The sequence below is a fragment of the Megascapheus bottae genome, chromosome 23 (genome assembly GCF_031878675.1).
Source record: "Megascapheus bottae isolate mThoBot1 chromosome 23, mThoBot2.hap1, whole genome shotgun sequence".
NCBI classification, from domain to species: domain Eukaryota; kingdom Metazoa; phylum Chordata; class Mammalia; order Rodentia; family Geomyidae; genus Megascapheus; species Megascapheus bottae.
In genome coordinates this window covers 26,813,125-26,838,188 of record NC_143531.1, presented here as the reverse complement: position 1 = coordinate 26,838,188, position 25,064 = coordinate 26,813,125, and the positions used below count along the sequence as shown (strand labels likewise).

General features: G+C 41.6%; 1 protein-coding gene across 2 annotated transcripts; it reads left to right on the top strand.

Annotated features, from left to right (window-relative positions):
* The first annotated feature begins 1,342 nt into the window (after nt 1–1,342).
* Noazfp (nucleolar atypical zinc finger) lies at nt 1,343–12,001 on the top strand. 2 transcript variants are annotated; one of them, XM_090356910.1, is made up of 10 exons: nt 1,343–1,403; nt 2,272–2,393; nt 4,145–4,164; nt 4,259–4,329; nt 6,068–6,147; nt 7,086–7,212; nt 7,935–8,039; nt 9,358–9,404; nt 9,943–10,060; nt 11,248–12,001. In XM_090356910.1, the coding sequence occupies exons 2-10, from the start codon at nt 2,274–2,276 to the stop codon at nt 11,520–11,522; spliced, it is 963 nt and encodes a 320-aa protein (XP_090213036.1). In that variant the 5' UTR covers nt 1,343–1,403; nt 2,272–2,273; the 3' UTR covers nt 11,523–12,001. The 2 variants fall into 2 exon arrangements, with proteins under 2 accessions (XP_090213036.1, XP_090213037.1); XM_090356911.1 differs by lacking the exon at nt 1,343–1,403 and adding an exon at nt 1,688–1,922.
* Nucleotides 12,002–25,064: the final 13,063 nt, after the last annotated feature.

Below are 25,064 nucleotides of genomic sequence, written 5' to 3'. Positions count from 1 at the left end.
CCTCCTGCCCGTCCTCCTCTTCCTGCCTCTGTCCTCCTCCTCCTGCCTCTGTCCTCCTCCTGCTCCTCCTCCTCCTGCCCGTGCTCCTCCTCCTCCTGCTCCTCCTCCTCCTGCCTGTCCTCCTCCTCCTGCCTCTGTCCTCCTCCTCCTGCTCCTCCTCCTCCTGCCCGTCCTCCTCTTCCTGCCTCTGTCCTCCTCCTCCTGCCTCTGTCCTCCTCCTGCTCCTCCTCCTCCTGCCCGTGCTCCTCCTCCTCCTGCCAGTCCTCCTCCTGCCCGTCCTCCTCCTGCCCGTCCTCCTCTTCCTGCCTCTGTCCTCCTCCTCCTCCTGCCCCCGTCCTCCTCCTACTGCCCGTCCTCCTCCTCCTGCCCGTCCTCCTTCTGCTGCCTCCATCCTCCTCCTCCTGCCCGTCCTCCTCCTGCCCGTCCTCCTCCTCCTGCCTCCGTCCTCCTCCTCCTGCTCCTCCTTCTCCTGCCTCCTTCCTCCTCCTCCTGCGCGTCCTCCTCCTCCTGCTCCTCCTCCTCCTGCCCGTCCTCCTCCTCCTGCCTCCGTCCTCCTCCTCCTGCCTCCGTCCTCCTCCTCCTGCTCCTCCTCCTCCTGCCTCCGTTCTCCTCCTCCTGTCCATCCTCCTCCTCCTGCCTCCGTCCTCCTCCTCCTGCTCCTCCTCCTCCTGCCCGTCCTCCTCCTCCTGCTCCTCCTCCTCCTGCCTCCGTCCTCCTCCTCCTGCTCCTCCTCCTCCTGCCCGTCCTCCTCCTCCTGCTCCTCCTCCTCCTGCCCGTCCTCCTCCTCCTGCCTCCGTCCTCCTCCTCCTGCCCCGTCCTCCTCCTGCTGCCCCCGTCCTCCTCCTGCTGCCCCCGTCCTCCTCCTGCCCGTCCTCCTCCTCCTCCCCGTCCTCCTCCTCCTCCTGCTGCCTCCGTCCTCCTCCTACTGCCCCGTCCTCCTCCTGCTGCCCCCGTCCTCCTCCTGCCCGTCCTCCTCCTCCTCCTCCTGCTGCCTCCGTCCTCCTCCTCCTGCCTCCGTCCTCCTCCTGCCCCGCTGTCCTCCGGGTCCTGCCTGTCCTCTTCCTGCTGCCCCGTCCTCCTCCTCCTCCTGCCCCGTCCTCCTCCTCCTGCCTCCGTCCTCCTCCTCCTGCCCTGCCGTCCTCCCGGTCCTGCCCGCCCTCCTCCTGCTGCCTCCGTCCTCCTCCTCCTCCTCCTCCTCCTGCCCCACCGTCCTCCCGGTCCTGCCCGTCCTCCTCCTGCTGCCCCGTCCTCCTCCTCCTCCTCCTGCCCATCCTCCTGCCTCCGTCCTCCTCCTGCTGCCTCCGTCCTCCCCCTCCTGCCTCCGTCCTCCTCCTCCTGCCCCATCCTCCTCCTGCCCTCCTTGGCCCTCTTCAGAACAGTCTGACTTCGCTGTCCATGACTGGGTGTGTCTATGAGGATCTTCCAGAGCAGGCATTAGGTTATCTGAACACATAACGGGATCCGCCCAGGTTCAGGGCCAGGCCTACTGCACATTTAATGCATATTTTAATGAGTTGTGAGTGATAGATTCAGAACACCTCCTCCCTCAGTGAGGAAACAAAACGACCTTGGCGTTTGGTAGTAGAAATGAGTGCCTATTTTCAAGACGTTTGCGTAATTTGGAGAAGTGCGTCCCTGATAGTTCATTAGAGGCATAAGAATTGCTTGTCGCATGGTGCTGGTGGCCTGTTCCTGTCATCCTCCTTACTCAGGAGGCTGACATCTGAAGATGGAGTTGGAAGCCAGCAGGGGCAGAAAGTCCATGAGATTCTTATTTTCAGTCAACCACCAAAAGACTGGAAATGGAGATGTGGTTCAAGTAGTAGAGTACCAGTTTTGAACAAAGCAAAAGAACAAAAACAAAGCTAAGGAACAGCACTCAGATCTCGAGTTTAAGGACATAAGCCCAGTGTACCAGCCAGGTGGGGAAAAGTGTAAACTGTCAAAACGACAAGTTAAGAACTTTAGGAGAGGGCTGAGTGGTAGAGTGCTCGCCTAGCATGCGTGAAGCCCTAGGTTAGATTCTTAGGTATCACATACACAGAAAAAGTTGGAAGTGGTAGTGTGGCTCAAGTGGTAGAGTGCTAGTCTTGAGAAAGCCCAAGGACAGTGCTCAGGACCTGAGTTCAAGCCCCTGACTGGCAAAATATACGTGTGTGTGTGTGTGTGTGTGTGTGTGTGTATTAGGAGAATGTGGACACTTTCAGGAATATTTTGTTATATTATTTCTTAGTTTGTCAAAATAGTAAATGTTTTCTATTCTGTTTTTAGAAATGCCTAAGAAAAAGACTGGAGCGAGGAAAAAGGCTGAAAACCGCCGAGAACGAGAAAAACAGCTGAGAGCCTCCAGAAGCACTGTGGATTTGGCCAAACACCCATGCAATGCTTCCATGGTAAGAGCTTTTCTCATTATTTTTCCGAATATACCAGTTTGTAGTTGGAAGCATTTTATCTTAAATGTTACCTGAACAAGACTGAAGTGAATATAGCACCCCTGCATTTATTTCATTTCAAAATCCGAAACCTGTGTGACAGTGAGTTCATTGTTTTCACTAATATTCAGCATTAATTAATTTGCCTTTTCTAAACTCCTCAGTTTGTGACTTCTCTTTTGGTTTCCTGTTCAATTACTATAATGGTCTGTGCCAGATAGATTAGTCTTGATAATTATTGAGTTCTTTGAGTAGTTAAAGTTGTGCAAAAGCAAAAGATGATTTCCTTTATTTAGTCATGCTTCTCTGATTTATTGCTTCTTCTTGGCGTCCACACTTGCCTGCCTTTTCTGGTTCTGTTACCCTTTCTCCCTTTTATTTTCCATGAGAAATGAGATGCTTTGTGTGCCTAGAGTTAGCAAGCGTTTATTGTACATCTACTGTCTGCCAGTTGCTATCTTGGCTGCTGTTGGAGATGCATAGCTGGGAGAGTGGCCCGTCTTTCCATGAGCTTATGTGGCGGCTCAGTTCCGCTGTTGAGGCTACATAGGTGCATGGTGTGGTCTGTAAGCTCATTAAGTCCAGTTCTGTTACGTGTGACTTAGGAAATGATTAGGCATCAACACCAGAAACCCAGCTTACATAACCTTAGGAAAAAACAGGTTTATTTGAATGGCTAATGGAGTAGTACAAGATGAGGGATAGCGCTCACACTCAGAGACAGTTGGGGGATCCAGTTTTTGCTTTTGTTTCTTTCTTGCTTATTCTGTTGTAATTTTCTTCTAGTTGTCTTTGTTCGGCATCGTAGTTAGTGGTAGAATATATGATTCACAGGACATATAATTAAGGAAGAAAGAAGGAAAAGCTCTCAATAGATTGAACAGAGTCAGTTTCCATCCCAGGACTAGTGTTTATGAGGGTAAGGAAATAGGATGACATGGCACAGAATGGAAAGTGGGCACCCCTTTTTGAGTATCACAGGCCATTCCAGAGAAGATGCTAGACAGACAGCAACTGGCATACATAAACGTATGTAACAAGAGCTAGATCTTGATAAGAATTTTTGTGAACATATTTCTTAGGAGTAAGAAGTGGTAGCATTGAGCATGTGTGAGGGGGGCTTCATTTACAGAGGAGATAGGATCCTTAACACAATGTCCGAAAAGGTAGAGGCTAAAGGAAAAAACGATAGATAAGGGTATGGAGAAGAGAGAGGCCGAGACATATTTGCGGTAGACTGACCAAAAGTGAATTGAGTCTGTGCGGGGAATAGGTCAGCGAGATTTTAAAAGCAGCTGTGGATGTGAATGTGGCAAACTTTTAAAGCCATTTTAAACATGTTAAGATTATGGTATACACAGAATTGTGTTTTCTACTATCGATTGTAATTCTGGTTTCTTAAAAACAACAACAACAAAACAATGAAAAGCCAGACACGGTGACTCAAACCTATAATCCTAGCTATGCCGAGATCTGAATGCTGAAAGAAATGATGCCATTTCTTCCTCTGTTGTGGACTATTCAAGAGAATAACTGTTGTGTGCCTTTGCTGTGACGATTGCGCAGTTGCTTTTGTAACATGTGGGTGGAGTTGGACGGCCTTGGGTTCTGCCACTTAAATTATAATGTGGTAAACAAGTCTTTGTAAAATAGGTAAATTTAAAATTTTCAGCAGCAGAAAATTTAATATTGTGTGCTTTTATATTTTACAGGAATGTGACAAGTGTCAGAGGTAAATTTTACTTTCTTCTCTATCTACATGTAATGAAAGTCTCCTTTTGTCTTCACCTGAAATTTACCATATTTAAAACTTTATTTTTCATAAGGCGACAGAAGAACAGAGCATTTTGCTACTTTTGTAATTCTGTCCAGAAGTTGCCAATCTGTGCACAGTGTGGTAAGTGTACAACTAAGAAGGTGTGTCTTTGTTTGAATCACATACTTGACAGCTAATAAAGTTTGAACCTGTGAGTTTACCATTAATAAAATAACACATAAAATGTTATTTGGTTTACTGAAAACATTGTCTTAGTTTTCACTCTGTGATACGTTGCTGGAAAATAACTATTTAAAAATATATATTATAAATTAATTTTGGTAGTAACATTTTGAACATTAAAAATACCACACTTTAGACTATACATGTGGTAACTTTGCATTTTCATTTATGTCATTTTAGTCTAGTCAGCTTTTACTTTTCTAAATTTTGATTCCTGCTGGTACTTCTCATAGTCTGTTACTGACCACAACCACTGAGAATAAGTTCATTTACCTTATTCTGATATGTTGATCAGATTTTCTTTTGTGCTTATCAGATAATGCTTGAATTTCCTCATATGTATTCCCAAGTGCCTGAATTGAGTTTTCAAGCTTGTATCTACTTTCCAAGTACAGCTGGAAGTTTTATTTGATGAATACTTCCCATGTAATATTCACAATCTTCCTAGCACATTAACCATTCTGGAAAAAAAATTTTTTTTTGAGTGTATACATTTGAGGAACACTAAAGACTTTAAAACCTCTCACTCCTACCTGGGAGACTACTACATTTGTATATATGCTCAAAGTTCTGAACACTTGCCATAATAAAACCTGACTATTTACTTCAGATTAACCTCTCAAACTTTTGTTTGGTCAAATAGCTCCTTTCTTTTTGGGATGGTATTGCAGATGGACTTTTTTTCCCTCTCTTCCTTTCTCCTTTGTCCTCTCCCTAACCCCCCATCCTTCTCCCTCCCTCTCCCCCCTTTCCCTCTCTCTCTCTCTATTTTTTGTCAGTCTTGGGATTTGAACTCCTGGCTCCTGACCCTGAGCTTTTCTGCTCAAGAGGGTATTCTACTCCTTGGCCCACAGTTGCACTTTCCAGCTTTTTTGTGGTTCATTGGGAGATAAGAGTCTTATAAGCTTTCCTGCTCACACTAGTTTTGCAGTGCAATCCTTAGACCTCACCCTCCTGAGTATTTAGGGTTACCATAGGTATGAGCACTGGTAGTACCTGATAAAGAGTACTTTTTTAATTTCTGTGTTTAGATGTGGTAATACTTTTTGTTGCAGTATTAGCTTTTGAAGATGGTATTTTAGTTCTACAGTGAATGAAAAAGAAAAGTAGCTGAGAGGAAATTCTCCAGTGCTGGTTTTTATTCCTTATTTCATAAAGGACAGGTGAACACAGAGTAAGAAAATAGGTTTTGTGGAACATCAATAAAGTCTTGTATTTCAGTGTCTGTTGGCTTGGGTTTATAGTGCTGTATGTGGATGCATTTTTCCATTTATTGATTTACTGAACATTGAGTTTTTAAACAATTGAGCAATCACTGGATCAAAGCATAAAATACAATTTCTGATTTTAGTATGAGCATGAATTTACATATAAATCCACTTAATATATCCTGCTTTTTTTAAACAGATTTATCAGTGTATTTCTAATCTCAGAAGATCTCACTCAGATCACTGAGATCTCAATTACATCTGCTTTTTGTGGATCTTCTTTTTAGTTGTATAAGTAGTACAAGGTATTGATTTCATTCCATTTCAAAAAATTTCCCTAGGAATTGGGCTGGTTCAAAAGTGGAATTATGAAATACTATCATATAGTACTTTGTGGGACTGATAATTCGAATTTCTTTCTGCTTTAGGAAAAACAAAATGCATGATGAAGTCTTCAGACTGTGTCATAAAGCATGCGGGCATATACAGTACTGGCCTTGCCATGGTGGTAAGCTGCTTGTCTATGCTTTTTAGACTAGTAACTTTCCAATTCCACCAGTGGTTATGTTTTCCTAAACAATAATGCTCTGTATCTTGCTTCAGCCATTACTCATCTCTCATTGGTACCTTTCTGATGTGTCAATCAAACATGTTAGATATTGCTAGATGTTTCCTATTTGTAAAGGAATGATATTTATTCCTTTTAGATCTTCCTGTCTCTTAATAGTCAAATGCTGTCATGAACAATACATTCATATTGCCATATCTTAAAATAGAATTGAAGAGTTTCACTCTATTTCCATTGCTTAATTTTTTTTTACATAGAAATATTTCAGTGATACAGAAGAAAAAATGCTTTAAGACAAAAGAGAAAGAGTAATAGATTCTTGGTATTTTTGTTGGGATTCTAGAAAGGCTATGTGATAATTTCATAAGCTATACAAATTTTTAAACATTAAAAATTTGAGAGATTTTTTTTTTTTAATTAGAGGGATTTTTCTCCGTATTTAAAATGTTAGTTTAGTTTCAGGAACTGTGGGCTTCAGCTCATACCTGAATGAGGACTGATTTCTGGGGCAGCCCTCACAGTGCATGCACTTCATTTAATAACCTTAGGGTAAGCATGCACATGAACTCTGTATTGCTGGACAAGAGCTTTACTGTCCGAGTCGCACTCCTGCCCTTTTAGCCTCAGTTCTCTTTCAGACAGGAACTGGATTTAGACCAACTTCAACGTAGCTGGGATTACAGTGCCAGCCAGCATGCCTGAGAGTAGCTAAGTCTTACATCTTTGGGATCCATGGTGAAGTTTTGGAGTAGAAGTACACGGTTACTGTAATAAGACTGACATCCTCCTGGGTGGATGGCTGATAGACTGCTTAGTGTATGTAATTGTGGTGGTTGCTGTTAGGTGTGCAGTGATCAAGAGTTGTTCCTTGGTTCCAGGGTGCGATATGTGACTTCTGTGAAGCCTGGGTTTGCCATGGCAGAAAATGTCTCAGTACTCATGCCTGCTCCTGCCCACTGACCGACGCCGAATGTGTTGAATGTGAGCGAGGTGTATGGGACCACGGTGAGTGATTAAATATAAGCAAATCGCAAATGTAAGCAGTATATTCAGCAAAGATTGACTTGGAAGCATTCTGAATACTATGTACTATTTAGGGATACTCTCAGTTCCTCTTACCTACAGTGTGTTAATGATCCGATGAGTTGGTCAAGGACTTCCTCTGGCTGCCTTCTTGAGTGCTGGTATTGTTTATTTAAGCAGCTAGAGAGAGGAGTTGTTGGGGAGCAGGCAGTCTGAGAGCTGAGACGAAGGTAGCAACAGCTGGGGAGAGCTGGGTGCAGGTGGCGCACGCCTGTCATCCTTGGCACTCAGGAGGCTGAGATCTGAGGATCCTGGGCCAGAACCAGCCCTGCAGGAAAGTCTGTGAGACTCCTGCCTGCACCTCAGCACCAGAGAACTGGAAGAGGCGCTGAGACTCAGAGTGGTGGAGCAGCAAGCCTTGAGCAAAGAAGAGCTCAGGGGTAGCACCCAAGTCTGGAGTGCAAGCTCCACATCTGGCAAGCAAAGAAAAACAGCTGGGGAGGAGTGGGAGCCCACGGTCACCCGGGTCAGTGTGAAGCACTTTAGCAGTTTCATTCTAGCTCTTACCAGAACAAAAACGACTGTAATTTTGTCCTGTTTCAGAAATCACTTGCCCTCTCTTTAAACAGCTAGGTATGTAGATACAACGTTTTTAAATTGGCGTTTGTCATATTTTATTTGTGGATTTTGTTTTTATCCTATAGGAGGTAGAATATTCAGCTGTTCTTTTTGTCGTAATTTTCTCTGTGAAGATGATCAATTTGAACATCAGGCCAGCTGCCAAGTTTTAGAGGCAGAAACATTTAAATGTAAGTTCTTTCTTTTATTATTAAAGTTTTTTATACCTAAGCTTCCAAATAGTATAAATGTTAAACTTAAGATTAAAAACCCATTTTTTAAAAACATTCTACTTCTTAGAAACTTTAACTCATGAATCCAGAACATACAGTCCTGAGTTTTTCAACAGGGATGCCACTGGCATGTTGGTTAAATTGGTTAAATGTGTTCTTCCTTTTGAGGGCTTTACCAGGCATTCTAGCACTTGTCACATTCCTGGTCCTCAGTACCAAATGGTATTTCCCCCTTGAAGTTAATAAGTAAGCCTCACCCTTCTGTTTTGGCTCCTGAATACCTACCCTCAGTGAGTAAACTCACCTCTGCCTGGTGCCGAGACAAGGGAGTGCATCAGAAATATTTCCAGATTTTGTAAAGCACAAGTGCTTTGCCTAGCCTAATCCTTGGAGATTCTGTCTTTTAATTTGTGGTGCCAGTCCTCATCTGTATGGTACCTCTGTACACAGTTGTCATGGATTTACTAGTTGAAACTAGTATTACTGATTAAGCTAGACCCAAAGGAACATAAGCTCCATGATTTCCCTCATTTGTAATAATTAGTACACGTTCAGGATTCTTCTAGCAGAGGATCACAATAGCTCAAAAGCTATGTACGTGTATGGTCATATGGAATGAGGCTAAGCGAAATGAACTCTAGGATATGGAAACAAGAGGTTTATGTTGGTGATTGTTGTTCTTAATGTACTATGTGAAGTGATTTCTTTTCTCTTTTTTCACCCTTATGGTTTAATCTCATGGTTACTATATCTGACTTTGTTACGTGGTATATTGTATATACCTTTATTTGTTTATTTGAATAAGGAAGGGAAGGGGAAAACAAGATTATTAGGAAGAGGTGTAGGGAGGGAAAAGGGGACAAAAACATGAGAAAGGGTTTCAATGTGCGAGAAGTAATGTACCTACGACCTGACAAATGTAACTGTAATCCCTCTATACATTACCCTTACAATAAAATATAATAAAAAGAAAGAAATTGAAATGCAAATTCACACAAAGGCCAGTGGTAGCTTCTGCTTAGCCATCATTAAGGTACTATTTAACATCACTGGAAAACTCTGAAATCCCACATACCTCCTTCTTTCAGCCTGGTGCTTGTTCTAGTATAGATAAACAATAAATTATTGGGGGCTTGAGAGCTTCTAAAAGGTAGGTAGTGATGTGGCTGTGATTCTGTTGAGAGCATTTAGTGACTCAATGAAAAATTCAGTGGAAGACCAAAGAATAAAGTAGGTGCTGAGCAGTCAGGGTTTTAAGAGGAACTGTTTTCCACAGGTGTTTCATGCAATCGGCTGGGTCAGCATTCATGTCTCCGTTGTAAGGTATGTTTGTTTTGTTTACTTAAGTATTTGGTATGGCATGTTTGTACACTTTTTTTCTGATGAGATTTTGTTTCAAATCCTTATGCTTTTTACCAGGCTTTGTTGTACTTGTGGCTGTAATTCATGAAGGACCTAAAAACTATGTTATTTAATTCTGTTGCCTTTTACGAGAAGATTGAGGGTTGTGTTGAGACAGAGTCTTAGCATGTAGCTCAGGCTGGCCTATGACTTGCCATATAGTTCAAGCTGGCCTCCTACCTTTGTGAGGTCTAGCTCAGTGTGCTTTATACCTCAGTATATTTTAAGAGAACATTCTGACCAAAAAATGTGGCATTCTCACTTGTGTACAAGTGAACCAATGGGCTGCACCTGTTTCTCCATAATTAATCCATTTCTGCCTTATGTTAGGAGGCCTGGCACAATCCATTTCTCTTTCAAGAAATGGAAATCAGAAAAAAATACCTCAATTTCCTTGAAATATTGTATGGTCTCCTTTTGCATCTTTTAAGGTGTTTATGTATTTTGCTTTCCTGCATAGGCTTGTTTCTGTGATGAGCACACAAGGAGCAAGGTGTTTAAACAAGAGAAAGGGAAACAGCCTCCTTGCCCCAAATGCGGACACGAAACCCAGGAGACGAAGGATCTTAGCATGTCAAGTAAGGCTGCTGTCCCCCAGCGCACCAGGGGGTGCTGCTTGCTCTGTCTACGTCCATATTCTTTCTCTCTCTTTTTATTACCTCTACTTAAGTAGAGGTAAAAATGATGCATTCTCATAAGCTAGTAGGATTTTATACGTGTTAGAATGACGAAGTATACCAGTAATCACTTCGATGCTTGGTTCTTGCCTTACCTGTGGAAGGTGAGTGTTGAAATTTCAGATGAGTGATGTTTTCCGTCTTTATTGAGGCTCCCAGGTTAAAGGGTTGGATAGCTGTTGCAGTGGGTGGCAGTCGGCAGCCCTCGGAGGATGAGTTCATCCCATCGCCCTCGGTGGGTGGTGTGGTTGGTGTGCACATGAACCACGTGTGCTGTGATGCCAGTGCAGTCTTTCTCTGCAGAACTAAGGCTGCAACAGATGTACTTCTAGTAGTAGGCTCAGGTGTGTAGAGAGAACTTTATCTCGTTCTTCGACATGCTTACATCATCCATGTAATTCTACGTGGCTCTGATAATGTATTGACCATCAAAGGTGAAGTTACACAGATAAAAGTATTTTGCTAAGCCAGGTGTGGTGGCTCACGCCTGTAATCCTAGCTACTCAGGAAGCTGAGATCTGAGGATTGTGATTCAAAGCCAGCCCACACACTAAAGTCTGTGAGACTTTATCTCTCAGAAGTGGTGCTGTGGCTATAGGGGTAGGGCAGTAGCCTTGAGCTGAAGAGCCCAGGGACAACACCCAGGCCCAGAGTTCAAGACCCACAACTGAAAAAAAAAATTCCTAGTCAGCTTTAAAATTTTAGTCACTTCTACGGCAGAAGAAAGAATTGGGATTTTTTTTTGGACATTATTAAAAAGTTAAGAAAATTATAATAAGAAGAAGTTAGCTATTTTTTGTGATTCATGTGATTCAAAGGTGAGGTTTTAGTTTGCCAGGTGAGGGCATTTTGATTTTCAGTATGACATTGTCTTTGGAGAATTTTCTTGGACTAATTTTGTTTTTACTTTGTATATTTAATGAAACAACATTGTGATCTTTGCTGTTTATAGATCTGTTATGTGTTGTTATGTGGCATACCTTTAAGTAAGAATCAGATAAGCTGAGGAGACATTCCCGGCTGCCTAGGAGATGCTGGGGGTGTGGACACGGGAGCTAACCCAGCTGACGCCCCTCTGTGTTTTGTAGCACGCTCTCTGAAGTTTGGCAGGCAGACGGGAGCAGAGGAGGGAGATGGAGCTTCTGGGTATGATGCTTATTGGAAGAACCTCTCCTCTGATAACTACGGTGCTCCTGGCTTCCACGACGAGGAAGAGGAGGAGGATGAAGCAGAGGAAGATGAAGAGGAGGAAGATGAAGGGGGGAAGGATTCGGATGCGGAATCATCAGATCTGTTCACAAATTTGAATTTAGGAAGGACCTATGCCAGTGGCTATGCCCATTACGAGGAACAGGAGAACTAGGAGCCCGGCTCTTGGTCACTGGCCGCTGAGGGGAGAGTGGTGTGGGGAGGCGGCTGATGATCACACGTGGGTGTTTAGAGTACCTCCACTGGGCTCGGTGCAGGAGAGGAGGAAACACACGAGGTCTGGGAGTGGGCATCGCATTTTTATAGTGGCTGGGAATCACACCTTTAGAATAAGAAAATGAATTCAAATGTAAGCCATTTGTTGTGCCAGGCAAATGAAGCATCATGGGTTGGATTGTTGCTGGGTTCAGTAAGCTAGTAGGTTCTGCCAAGTACATGCATAGACACCGGAATAAAAAAATAGAAAGGTAATATATTTATTTGAAGTTAAATTACTGCTTTTATTTTTTAAGAAATCACAGCTTATAGATTCCTTGTGTCTGGTTTTATAAATTGTAATGGGGAAAAATGCTTTCTGTATCTTTCCCTGTATTCCTTTCCACAGAATAAATGTTATATTCTAAATTTTCATTAAATTTTCCTGTTGGCTTTGACAGTTAACTCACCTCCTCTTCCAGTGTATGTTCTGGCAGAGCCTGTGAGTGCCTACACATGGATGACCTCACCTTGTTCAGGTCACGGGTGCCAGAAATAGTGCTGCACCTGTTGCTTTACCCAGGAAGTCCCATTTCCTTTTGAATCTAATATTTCACTTTCATGCTTTTTTTTGGGGGGGGGGCAGTCCTGGGGCTTGAACTCAGGGTCTGCGTGCTGTCCTTGGGCTTTCTCAAGCCTGGAGTTCTACCACTTGAGCCACAGCACCACTTCTGGCTTTTTTTTCTGTGTATGTGGTACTGGGGGATAGAACCTGGGTCTTTGTGCAAGCTAGGCAAGCACTTTACCACTGTTCCATGCTCCTGGCCCCTCATTTTCATACTTTCATAGCCTAATTTTTTCTCAGTGTTTTCAGCTTGTTTTGAGAACTATTGCAGTATTTTATTTTTTCCTAATATGAATCTAGGTAGGAAGGATGACAGTCTTGGCAGACTTGGATTGGTGTGGAGGGCACAGTGTAGGTAGTGCTAGGAGGAAAGCAGATCCAGCTGGCTGGCAGGATGGATGTGTGCAGCTCAAGAGTTTTAGACCAAGGAAACACCCTACAGGAACTAGAAGAAATAATGCAGTGTACTCCTTGAAGAGCTGGGGGCGTATACCTGAGATGAATCAGAAGGTTCAAAGAGAGTCCTTGGATTGCAGAATAAGAATCTCAGGATTTGGCATCCTGTGATCTTTGGAAGTGGTATGAATTGATTTCCAGGACAGATTCTACACACAGCGGCCCATTTGGGGTCAGGATTGCTGCGGCTTGGTGCAGGCACAGATTCAAAGGTTGGAAGTGGTTATGCTGGTGGACAGGCTGTTCAGCTGGAGGGTAATATTCCTTGAGAAGGCTCAGGATTTGTAGTCTTTATTTCAGGGACCAGCAGACAAGAGGAGAGCTCACGAGCTTGTCATTTACCTCAGCTTCACAAAGACCTGCCTTGAATAATCATATCCAGTGGTGGCTGACAGGACATGGGTGGCGGGGTTGGTGTTGGGGGGGACAGCAGGCGGTTAGGGGTTGGGGTGGGGGTGGTATGTATACTTCCTTCCTATGCGTTTTGTTCATGGTTTTGAAAACTGCTGGAATACTGAAGTGATATTTGCAAGGGTGACCTCTATAAGTCACCGCCCGGCTTCTGCCCATGCGGAATCTATTAGTCCATTTCAGAAAGCAAATAGACCATAGAGCATGCCCACCAGTGCTTCCCAGAATGACCCTGGTGACTTATGTGCGTAATGGGAACAATCGAAGGATGACACTTAATATATTAAGCTCTAATCACATTTCATGGAATCAGGCACACTGGATGATAAATCAGACATACTGGATATTCTTAGTAAGAAATTGGAGTCAAAATACCGTGTATGTATAGGCAAGAGTAATTCTGCAGAAGAGCTTATGTGCAAAGGCAAAGTAATATACGAGTCAAAATTTGCTAATTTGTGTCACCTGACTTATTTATCAAATAGCATTTTAAATCATAAATATAAAAATTCAACTAGCATTTACTAAATTCCTGTTGTCAAAATATTAGAATAGTAGGACAGATGGAAGGTTTAAATATAAACAAGGAATTATCTGAGCACTTAAAACCAACCAAATTAATAAATAGGCAAAGGAACTGTATGAACATTTCTTGAAAGAAGAAATACACATGGCCAACAAATACATGAAGAAATACTCAGCATTCTTGGCCCTAAAGAACATGCAAATCAAAATGACACGGCTTCAGCCGGGCTTGGCGGCTCACACCTGCCATCCTACCTACTCAGGAGGCTGAGATCTAAGGATTGTGGTTCAAAGCCAGCCCAAGCACTGAAGTCCATGAGACTCATCTCCAATTAACACCAGAAAACCAGAAATGGCGCCCTGGCTCAAGGGGTAGGGTGGTAGCCTTGAGCTGAGGCCCCCAACTGACAAAAACAAAAACGGCTTCCACCTCAGTAGGCCAGGAAGGATAAAGGACACATCTCTTCCCTTGAATACAGGTGTTCGCTCTAAAATATACAAGTATATACCAAGCATGTACAGGATCATGTGTCGTATGCATGAGGCATATGATGGAGACTGAACAGTTAACGTTCATGTAAAAATACTAGGAAGTTTGAATGTCTGTAATGTAGGCAGTGAAGAGGTCCAGCAAGTGGGGAGAAGGGCAAATATAGTCAAAATACTCCATGCTCATGTGTGACAGTGAAACAAGGCAACTTGAGGATGGTTTGGGAGGGGAAGGAGGCTAGTAGAGGGATGCTTGCGAGCATGAAGCATTGTCTATGCAAGTGGACTTCTTAAAGTGAACTCCCCCTGTGCAGCTAGCAGTTGAGTAGAAGCAACAAGGCCATACACTGCTGAGTAGACTGTGTGTGCTATGCGTTTTCTGTGCTGCCGAAGTTGCTCCCTGAATTCTCACAGCTGATCCCAGTCAGGGCAGTGGCTTACCTGGCTTGGAACAGAACAGCTCAAGTAGCTAACAGCTGGTGGTTCAGCTTCGCCACTGCTGCTGCTGTTGAACTGTGAACTAAAGTGAACTAACAGTTCATTCCAGTACATCCTGGCTGAGATGTACGATGGGAAAATTCTCGAGCTAACAGACATGGAGAAAGCAAGAAGAAAAGTCCTGGGCTGGATTTATTTTCTTCAGGATGGATTTGTGGATTCCCAGGAGTCTATGAGAAGTAATGTTTAAGAGAACATGGCTTTTTAAATTTTGTAAAGGATATTTGTGGCTCTTTTGAGATAGATGGATATATCTATAGATCTTTAGATATATGTATCTGAAACTATATCTGGAGCTCCTTATTACACAGATATAATATTAAAGCATCCTCTCTTTACCTTATTTGTTTTTCTAAGTCTGTAAGTCTCTAAGAAAATGTATAATTTACATAGTTTTAAGTTTTTGATTCCAGCACCTTCGATGCCCAATGATTGAATAGTACAGCTGATAAAGTGACTTATTATCTTACTTTGCTAATACTAGTTCTGTTTCTTAAAAGGAATGTTGTATTTAATGGTATCACAGAATCACAATAGAAAGTGGAGTCATGTTATTGAAGCTTTTTTAGCCTGGAAACTTATTTTTGTTGGATGAAAGGAAAGTTTAAAGAGGATATTTTACCTCTGAATTTCAGTCTGGAATGCCACCCAGTCCTCTCAACTGAGCTTTGAACTTGAGTCTAAAGAAAATGTTTGATCTTCTTTGTCTTTCAACTTGATAAAATGTCCTTTGAAATACACGTTTTGTTTTATGTGTGCTTGTCAATGTGTTTTAGAACTATAAAGCTTCTGAGGAAAGATAGGAGTCTTTTTCTGTTTAACCTTTGAACATCCTATATGTCTACCCTACTGAGTTGCCATTCTAGAAACATGGCTTGGGAAATCTCACTCTATCTGTTGCGATTTGGAAGTGGAGGTAGGAAGCACTGAGTTTATCTTCTTCCCTTGAAGGCATTTGATAAAGAAGAAATACTTGGTTATGTTTTACTCCCATGCAGCAAGTATTTGCTGAGAACTTTTTGTATAGTGTTAGCATGTTCTGGGTTCATTAAAAGATTAACTGACATAGTACGATTAAGTTATGTGGCAGATACTTAAGACACTTAGATATGACCCATAAATTAAAGTATATGCTTTTATTGGGACCAAAATATACTTGCTGCCAAATGCTGTTATTTAGTCAAAAATGATCCGAGAATATTAGATTTTGACCATTTAATAACCATCTCTCATTGAATGGAAGAAATATCGCACGTGTGCACGAGAGAAGAGGTGGGGATTTGGGCTTTAATTCAGTTTAGGATCCTTGTGATAAAGACTGATATTCCCAAAGAAACTGGTTACTTTGCATCTAGCTTGAAATGTATTCCCACGTTCTCTCTTCCCTGTGAAGAATTAGGGCGACCATGAGCCAGAACAGCAGTCAAACGAGGTCACGATGAAGAAGAACAGAGTTTGTTGCAATGTGCTTTGTGAGCTGACAGAGGATTGTAAGGATTGCGCCTTCCTTGTGCTCCCTCTGGGGTCAAGGTTCAATAGCAGCCCTCTGATATTCACTGGAATCAATTTTGTTGAAAATGAGAGTGAGAATATTTCAGATTTTTAGATCAAAAAAACTTAGTCCATCCTGTTCTGCTTTGGCAGGAAAACTTTCTAACTGAAAACTCATCATTAGAAGACTGTGTTAGCTGGTCAGATATCCATTAATAAGTCATAATATAATCATATGTAGTTCAGATAAATGCATTTGCATATCACTAATACAGCATCTTGAATAATGCAGCATTAGGTGATAAATCAGGTTTTCAATTCCTCTGGGGCTTTTGTCATTTACTCAGTTTTCATTTTTAAAGGGGACTTTTATTGGCTGGCTTTCAGAGAATTCCTGATTCCTCAGCATGAATTCAGCAGGCATATGTCTTTCAGCACCAAAAAGCACAACTACAGTGGCCTTCATATCTCACAACGAGCAAGTCTAGCAATAGACAAAGCGGCACCCACTGAGCTCGCTGCTTTATGGCAAGGTATATCATAGAGATGCTGTTTCATTTGAAGGAAAGCTGAAAAGATTGGGAGAATAAGGAAGCTACTCACTAGAAGGGGAGGAATGGGGCTCCCACAGGCTCCTCACCCCCTCCCCGCCAAACGGCCCATCAAGAGGATGAATCCCCAACCCGATGGTGGAATTGGCCTGTGGGCACACTCCTTTGTGGGTTTTGCAGAGTTACCTCTTACGTGTGCTCATCTTTACACAGTCTGGCTTCTAAGTCACCTTACCTGGCCACCCCTCCGAGCTTTCTCGACTCTGAAACTCCACTGTGCCTGCACACTGGTGCAGAGCTTCCTCAACTGCCCTACGCTGCCCCAGCTCCCTGGTTCCTTCCCCTCTCAGCATTTTACACGGGAGGCTTCTAGCTCTCTCCTCCCTTTCTAGGGGGCGATTCCCATTGTTTCACAGGCTTCCAGTTTTTGTCTTACTCCTCTGGCCCTTTTTTCTCTTCTCCACATTCAACGTTGTATGTACCTGTTGTAACTAACCATGTAACAGCATGGTTTAGCTACACAGTCAGACTCACTTTTCACTGTATCTTCCAAATCTGAGGCAACTTCACACCTAAAGTGCTAGGTTCACTTTTCTCAGAAGACCCAGAGGAAAAATGGTAAAGTATTTTAACAGATCTATCTGTCTGTCTGTCTGTCTATCTATCTATCTATCTATCCATCTACTTTAGAGCTACAGAGAAAGTAGCTATAAGGAATCGTAGGAATTTCTAGGCACGAATCTGGGTAGGGAGGAGTGGGTGGAACAATTATTAATAGAGACCAACTGGACGAAAGGAAGAATTCCCTTTAATTCCTTTTCCTTTACTGATCAATTATCTGATGAAAGACTCCGAGCGTGTTTCATTGAGTCAGGATTTTTCTGATTTCAGGGTCTTGAGAACCATCCAAGGACTTATGTCCTTTGTATATCCCCAAATGGGAAGCCGTATTCAAAGGTTTGCTTGGTCTTCTCTGTGTTTCTTTGGACAAGACTGAGGTTTTGTGTTCTTTTATCGGGAAGTATATAATTTTGAATGGTCTCTCTTTTGGTGACTATGATTCATCTGGGTGGTTCTAACTCTTTCTCCCCAGTCTGTAGTCAGATTATCAAGGACTGTGGCCCTGGCTGGCTGAAAGATCTACAACAAAGGCATGTCTGGTGTATGACTGGTGGGTGGCCTGCTGACAGGAGCCTGCATTCCTCCGGGGCCTCACAGGGTCCTGGGGTGTCCTCTGGGCTTCCCCTACAACTCGTTCTGTGCAACCAGTTCTTCTATTTGTCACACAGAGCACCTGCAGCAGGGGCGGCTGGGTGTGTGAGGACGTGTCTCCTGCCTCCTGCACACAGAGGCGTGGATGGAGATGGGAAGACGCTCTGGAGAGCACGACAGGGACCTCAAGCCTTCAGGCTCACTTGGAATGGTCTCATCATCGCCACAAATCCCAGTTGTCTGGAGTTCAGTTCCCGATGCAGTCCAGACGGGTCAGCTGGCCTTGCAGGTGGAGAAATGACTCACAATTGTCAACGCCTTCCCCAACAAATCCACGTCCCAGTTCCCATCACTTGTAAATACATTGCCTTGCGAGACAAGAGTGAGTTTGTAGATGTGATTAGCTAGGGATTCTTGAGAGGGCCGATTCTGCCAGGCTGCTGGCAGGGGCACTCATGTAATCAGAGGCAGTGATGTGGCAGTGGAAGGGAGGTAAAGCCACTGCCCAAGAGCGCAGATGTCTTGTGCCGTGGAAAGGTCAAGGCCTGGCGCCCCTTAGACTTCATCAGCATTGTGCCTTTAGCTTCATGAAACCCACTCCACATGCTGACTTCCAGACTTGCCAGGAGTGCCTTTGGGTAGAAAAGAGACACTGTGTTGTGGCAAAGGATACACCAAAGGGGAGGGCATAGTTGAGAGCTAGGGCAGTGAGGTATGTTTGACCCTTCCTTTGATATCAGATGGTCATGTGAATGGAATAAAGATTTCTGAGTAGTTTCACAACAGTGTTGCCCCTACCTGTTCTTTTAAAACTTCCCAAAGCTAGTAATTTATTTTTTATATGATCACTCCTGCGAAGCAGAGCTTTTAAAACATAGTTTCCTTTTACGATGAATTGCAAATAATAGATTAATCAGAATTTTCATGTTTTATGCAGCATTGAAAAGGCAGAGGTGATTTTCTGATGCTATTATTTAGATTTTGATAACGTTTCTACATTTCAGGCTATGCATATTTATTCAGCATTTAATAATATATCATAGGAAGAGATAAAGCAGTCTTAAAATATTTATGAATACCTTAACTTGTCTAAAGCCAAAGTGTGAGGACTCTATTTCTGCCAACATGAGAGATCTGAGCAGAAGGGACAGTATGGGTCTGTAGTTGGAGAGACTTTAAGTCTAACTATTTGGCCTTGGGCAAGTTATAATATATTTTTGAATGTAGTCTCTCTTCATCTGCCAAGTGAGTGCAGCCCTTCACTGCAATTAAATATTATATGTAAAGTACTTATAATAGCCCTCCTTGTTATACATGTTAAAAAGTTTATATAAATATGCAGAGACAGAAGGGAGAAACTGCAAAATCTAGATGCCTAATGTGTTTCCTTATGCATACAGGGGTGTCTTTATGTTATTTTATGTCTGACTAGGTTCTTGAAAATGAATGCATCTTAAATTAATTTTCATTCCTAAGTTTGAATAGTATAACATACTTTATTATAATAAGTGCATTGTTAATCTTTGTATGCCTGTAGGAAAAGGTGTTTGCATGTGCATAACAAATTAGAAAGATAAAAAGTTAATTTTTAATAATCGTATTAAGTTCTAGTTATAAATACAACGAGCCCAACAAAATTTCTTTTCCATACTTAATGCTCTGGAAGCGAGGGGAATGATAACCATTCCATAACTGATACCCAGTGAACAGAGTGGAGAGACAACCTGTAGAATGGGACCACACCACGGAGAAGTGGTCAGCATCCAGAAGGTACCAGGAACTCAATAGCAAGGAAACAACCCAGTGAAAACTGGATATGGGAAAGCAAAAGCTATTTCTCAAAAGAAGACGAGCAAGAGGTATGTGAACAAAATGCTTATCATCATTAGTCACTAGGGAAAAGCAAATGCAGACCACAGGAAGATGCCAGCTCCTGCCTGGCTGGTAGATGGGCTGGTGAAGACGTGGAGAAGAGGGAGCACATATACCACTGCTGGGGGAGTGTAGATTCCACAGGCCTGGAGGACAAACTGGAAGCTTTTCAGAAAACTACACAGAGAACTCCAACCTATTATCCAGGCATTCCACTGCTAGAAACATCACGAAAAGAAAGGAAAGCAGTATCTTGAAACACTGCTCATTACCCTTTTCGCTGCCAACAGTACTTAACCAAGAAATGCAGTCAACCAAAATGCCCTTTCAGTGATGAATATAGAAAATACCCATAATAGAATATTTAATTATGAAGAGGAAATACTTTTACTGATATTTGCTACTGAATTGGCAGATGGATTAGACAAAGCTCCACTCTCAGACTATCCATATTTAAGAATTTCACATGCAATTGTGATCTATGTGATGCCACTTCTAGCCCAGTAAGTCTTGTAATGTAATTTTTTGAAATGAAAAGTATTATCTCTTAGGTGATTTTTCTTGCTTTGCTTCCAATGACACTTCATCTTCTGTGTGCTTTACCCTTCAGAATCCACTACTTTTTTTCATATTACAGTGAGAAATGTTTTGGATTTTGATTTGTTAAACCCATGGTTTTACACCATATTGAATACCCTGCTTATGTCATAATGTGTTTATATCTGTCAGACTCTTCTCTGAATAACAAAAAATTCAGACTCTTCTCTGAATAACAAAAAAGATCAATTGTATGCTGTGTGGTATACAGAAATACTGTAATGTGTTTTTGTTGCTTTCAGTTATGCTTTAGAAAATCAACTATGGCTTATTTTAGGCCATCATGATTCCTGTACTAAAATGAGCCTTGAAAGGAAGAGTGCAAACTGCTTTATGGAGGAGGAAAAGGAAGTAGTAGCTCATTTGACTATTATCAGATTCTTTTTTTTTTTGAAATCTTAGTTTGGCACTTGATATTTGACAATTTGCATGCAGCAGGTAGCAGAATCTATCATTTAATTCATTTGTAAACTACACTCATGCAGAACACATCCATCCACAGCCCAAATGAGGCTTGCACTGATTCGACAAAGAAGGTACTGGCAGTGCCTGGATTCAGAGATGGAGTGCTGGGTACTTCTTCCATCCGCCTGTGGTGTCATTAGATTGCAATTGCCACGATGGCACCTGCTCATTAGGCATTCACCGCAGGCCCGTGTGGCTGGAATGCACTTCCATTTGTATTCCGAAATAATTTAGTGCTGGGAACTTAAATGCCATTTGATCAATCTCATGTGGCGTCCTTGCTTTTTACTCTAGACAAATTAATAGAAAGATCATTGCCATATATTATATGAATTTAATTGTTCATTGATCAAATGGTAACAGGGAAATGTGCACACTTGGCCACTGAGAATTTTGTAGAAGTCTGAAGACATGAAAAATATTTTTCCCTGTTAGATTGGGTGGCAAAGACAGGAAGATGAACACTAAAACATATGCAAAACTGAGCTCATTTTTTTTTTGCCAGTCCTGGGGCTTGAATTTAGGGCCTGAGCACTGTCCTTGACCTTTCTCAAGACTAGAGCTCTACCACTTGAACCACAGACCCACTTCTGGCTTTTTCTATGTATGTGGTACCGAGGAATTGAACCCGGGTCTTTGTGCATGCTAGGCAAGCACTTTAACCACTAGGCCAAACTCCTGGCCCCCATTGTTTCTTATATGTTAAACTTAAAAGCATAATAGTAAATTTAAACAATGCTGAATTTACAGATTACTTACTTTAATGGATTTAAAATGACTCTGAAATGAGTTTTATAAAAGCTGTTATATTTAGTGATTTGGTATTACTTCACATTTTTCTGCTAAGGTGGGAAGCCATCAAAACTAGAGAACAGAGGAAACCTTCAAGTAAGATTGTATAGGAAATAATGATTGAAAAATGGACTTTCACAAACTGCTACATGATCAAATAGAGAAAGTATCTTTTTTTTTTTGGAAAATAATTTGAAAGAGGGAAAAAGAGGGGAATTTCTCTTCTCTTAAACTCCCTGTGCCATGGTGCCATGTAGAATATTTCTAGGCAGGCTTGCCTATCCACGGTTAGTAATAATACTTCGTTTCACCTTCTTCTACTATTAAATGATTTCCCCAATTCAGAGGTTTTCTCAGGTTAAGAAAAGTCTGATAATTTCTATCTCTCCCCCGGCTACACACAGAGGTTTATATTTGGGAGAAGAATCTAGAGAAGGTAGGATATCAATTAAAGGCAACTGTACATCAAAATGCCCAATCAACCCATAAGATGGTAGAGGACCAACTGTGTCAGGACACAACCCTGGTGATGTGTGAAAATCAAGTGTGGAATTGTACAAGAGGCTACTGTGGCGATCTGAACCACCTGGACAGTCCAGCTGACCCTACTCAAGAGCAGGTGACTTTATCCTGCTTCTATCTGCACAAGCTGATTTCTCTACTCCGGGGTTCAACTTACCCCTTATTTTTCTCAACTTATTTGTCTCACAACTATCTTTCTCCTCTGTTTCCAAGGTATCAAAGGAGGGATTATGTGATTATTTTTGTTGTGATTATTTTTTTCTGCAGAGAAATTCCTGACTTTTCTCTGGACATGGAACGTCTTGTTTCTATTATTTTATTTATCATTAGAGGATTCAAGGAAAAATGCATTTCTTCCTTAGAGAAGATAGTGTTTGGGGAAATCTCAAGTTAAGAGTAGCTTCAGAGGAAGACCCCCCTAAAGGCAAGGGAGTTGCCGGGAATTACGCAATGATGTTCGTTTTTCTTTTCTTCCTCTCTGTTTTTGAGTGACTAAGCAAGATGGGCCCCTTTCTAATGTGTATTTAAAAACTCAGTTGTGAAGAAGGGGATTTAAAAAAATAGTTAATCTGCTAGACTATGACATGGCCCCAACATAAACTTAAACATGGTTCTTTAAGAGGAACCTGAGCTTTTAAAAATTACTCTTGGAAAATATAAGAAAAAATGGTCTTCAGAATTCCACATTGTGACATGGCATTGTACCAGAACCCTGAATTCAGAGAACAATGTAAAATTGACCATGCTCCTGCACATGCTTGATTGGTGTGTCCAGGAGACCCTACACTGAACTCTAAGTGCAAATGTAGACATCAAACAAACTGTATAGACTTTAAAATATATCGTTGTGTGATACCTGGTACAGCTTAAAAGCCACATCATCTGTTATCATATTGTATTATTTGAAAAATAACAATGAGGATAATATGTATTCATATTCAGGACAGATGAAATGTTTCTTCCCAAATTTCAATCTTTGGTTGGGTGAATCCTCATCTCTAGAACCTACAGATACAGAAAGCCAACAATTCTGGCCTATAAACTGAAGCAACTTCAAACATTGTCTATGACTGACTATATTTCTAGCTACTCTTTGGCTTTATAGGTTGTCTATGGATTATTTGTGACCCAGAAGTTCTAAGTAAATAGTGGGTGAAGGCACATAGTGTTAAAAATTCCAGATCTTAACGTGGTAGGAGCTTCCAGCTGAACTTCCGTAGTCAAGTCCAAACTGAAAACGGTTGACTAACAGTCTATATTCCAAATTTATTTTTTGTGAGTCAGAAGAATAAATTGTACTTAGCCAAACTGATAAAATTTACTGTTAAAGAAATTAAGGATGTTGGTCTTTTAATGAGAAAGTGGGGATAGAATTTTGGCAAAGGGCCATTAAGAAGGGGTTTTCATTATCAGGGTATCTAGAGTTAGCTAATATAACTTAGGAAAAGATCCATAGCTTTTTCTTGATTACGAGGGAGACAGTTACATGTGGACATTTGATTGGGCAAAAACAATATAAACATTCTTTGCTGAAAATTGTATTTATAAACACAATGACAACGAGGTCTGGACTGAGGATTGAGTGCAAAGTTTGAAATAACTTTAAAAAATAATGTATTTCTAGTTCTACTTTTAATGTTCAGTGTCAGCAAATTCAAGGGCTTATATCCAAAACAGATTATAAATACTAAAATTGTGTGGGTTGTAAAGAGAGATGACCATTTTTTTTGGAGATTTATTTTTCAATCAACAATGAAAGGCCTTTTCTGACATCTTTGCTTGAGGGACTGGATTAAAAAGTATGCAAGTAGGCTTGACATATTTAATTAAATATTTGGTGTGAACCTATAAGGAGCCCTTGTTTACTTTAGTCGTTCAGATTGCAATAGATCATTAAAAATTCCATTAACCATTACTGTTTTCATTTTGATTTTTAAAAATTATGTTCAGCAAGAAAAATCCCCTCTGGTCCCAAGTTTTTGTCTCTTCTTTGACATATTTGTGTTTGGTGAGTGCTTCAATCTCATCATCTCATAATGGTTTCCTGATTTTGTAGTTTATGACTCAGATAATGCTGTTTAATCAGTGGGTCAGGCTAATAGCGCAAGCTCACGCTCACTAAGTTCTCAGCACAAACGGATTCAGATGAATATGTCATCTCAGCATATTGGTTATTTCGTGCAATTTCCTATATAGTGATTGCTCATTTTATGTGGTAAGCTTTGGAAAGAAGAGAAGCATGTCTCTGTAACTTGATCTCAAACAGGTTTTCTAGTGCATGAAGTAATTTTGCATTAAATATTGATAATTCTATTAACAATGACTATAGCAATAAAAAGTTAAAAAATTAGGAAATATATTTTGTATGAATGATACATTTTAACATCCTGAATTGTCTCTGTAAGTTTATAGGTAAGTTAATTGAGGTCATGAGAGGTTAAATGATTTGCAGAAAATTCAGTTGTCAAATATTAGCCACAAAGACCAGTTTGCTTTTCTACAAAGATTAGGATATTTCATTGTATATTTTGTTTCTGATGGTTGAATGTCATTTTCACCATTAGATACGTGGTGTTTTAATCTATCTATTTCTATGTATATGTAGTCCTACGAGGATAGCACTTCTCACACTGTGGTGTGGTGCTCTAGTGAAAGCTAGATTCCTAGTCCTGAGTCTCACCATCTCCCAGGCAGTTCTGGGGCATCTCTGTATCACCCCTTTAGACATGCTCTGTTTCAGTGACGCCCACATGGTAGAGAAGGGATGTCATCAGACACGTGCATTGCATCAACTTTGACTGCATTTACAAGAGGTTTTCAAACTTCCGACTATTCTTTGTTTCTGAAAGTGTCTGAAATACCCCTCCGTGCCTCTTATGTCAGTGAAGAAGAGAGCCATGAACACCTCTTGTGGGGAACATTCCCCGAAGACCAGTGGATGCCTGCAAGTTTGGACAGCACAAAGCCATCTATCTGTATTTACATTTATATATCT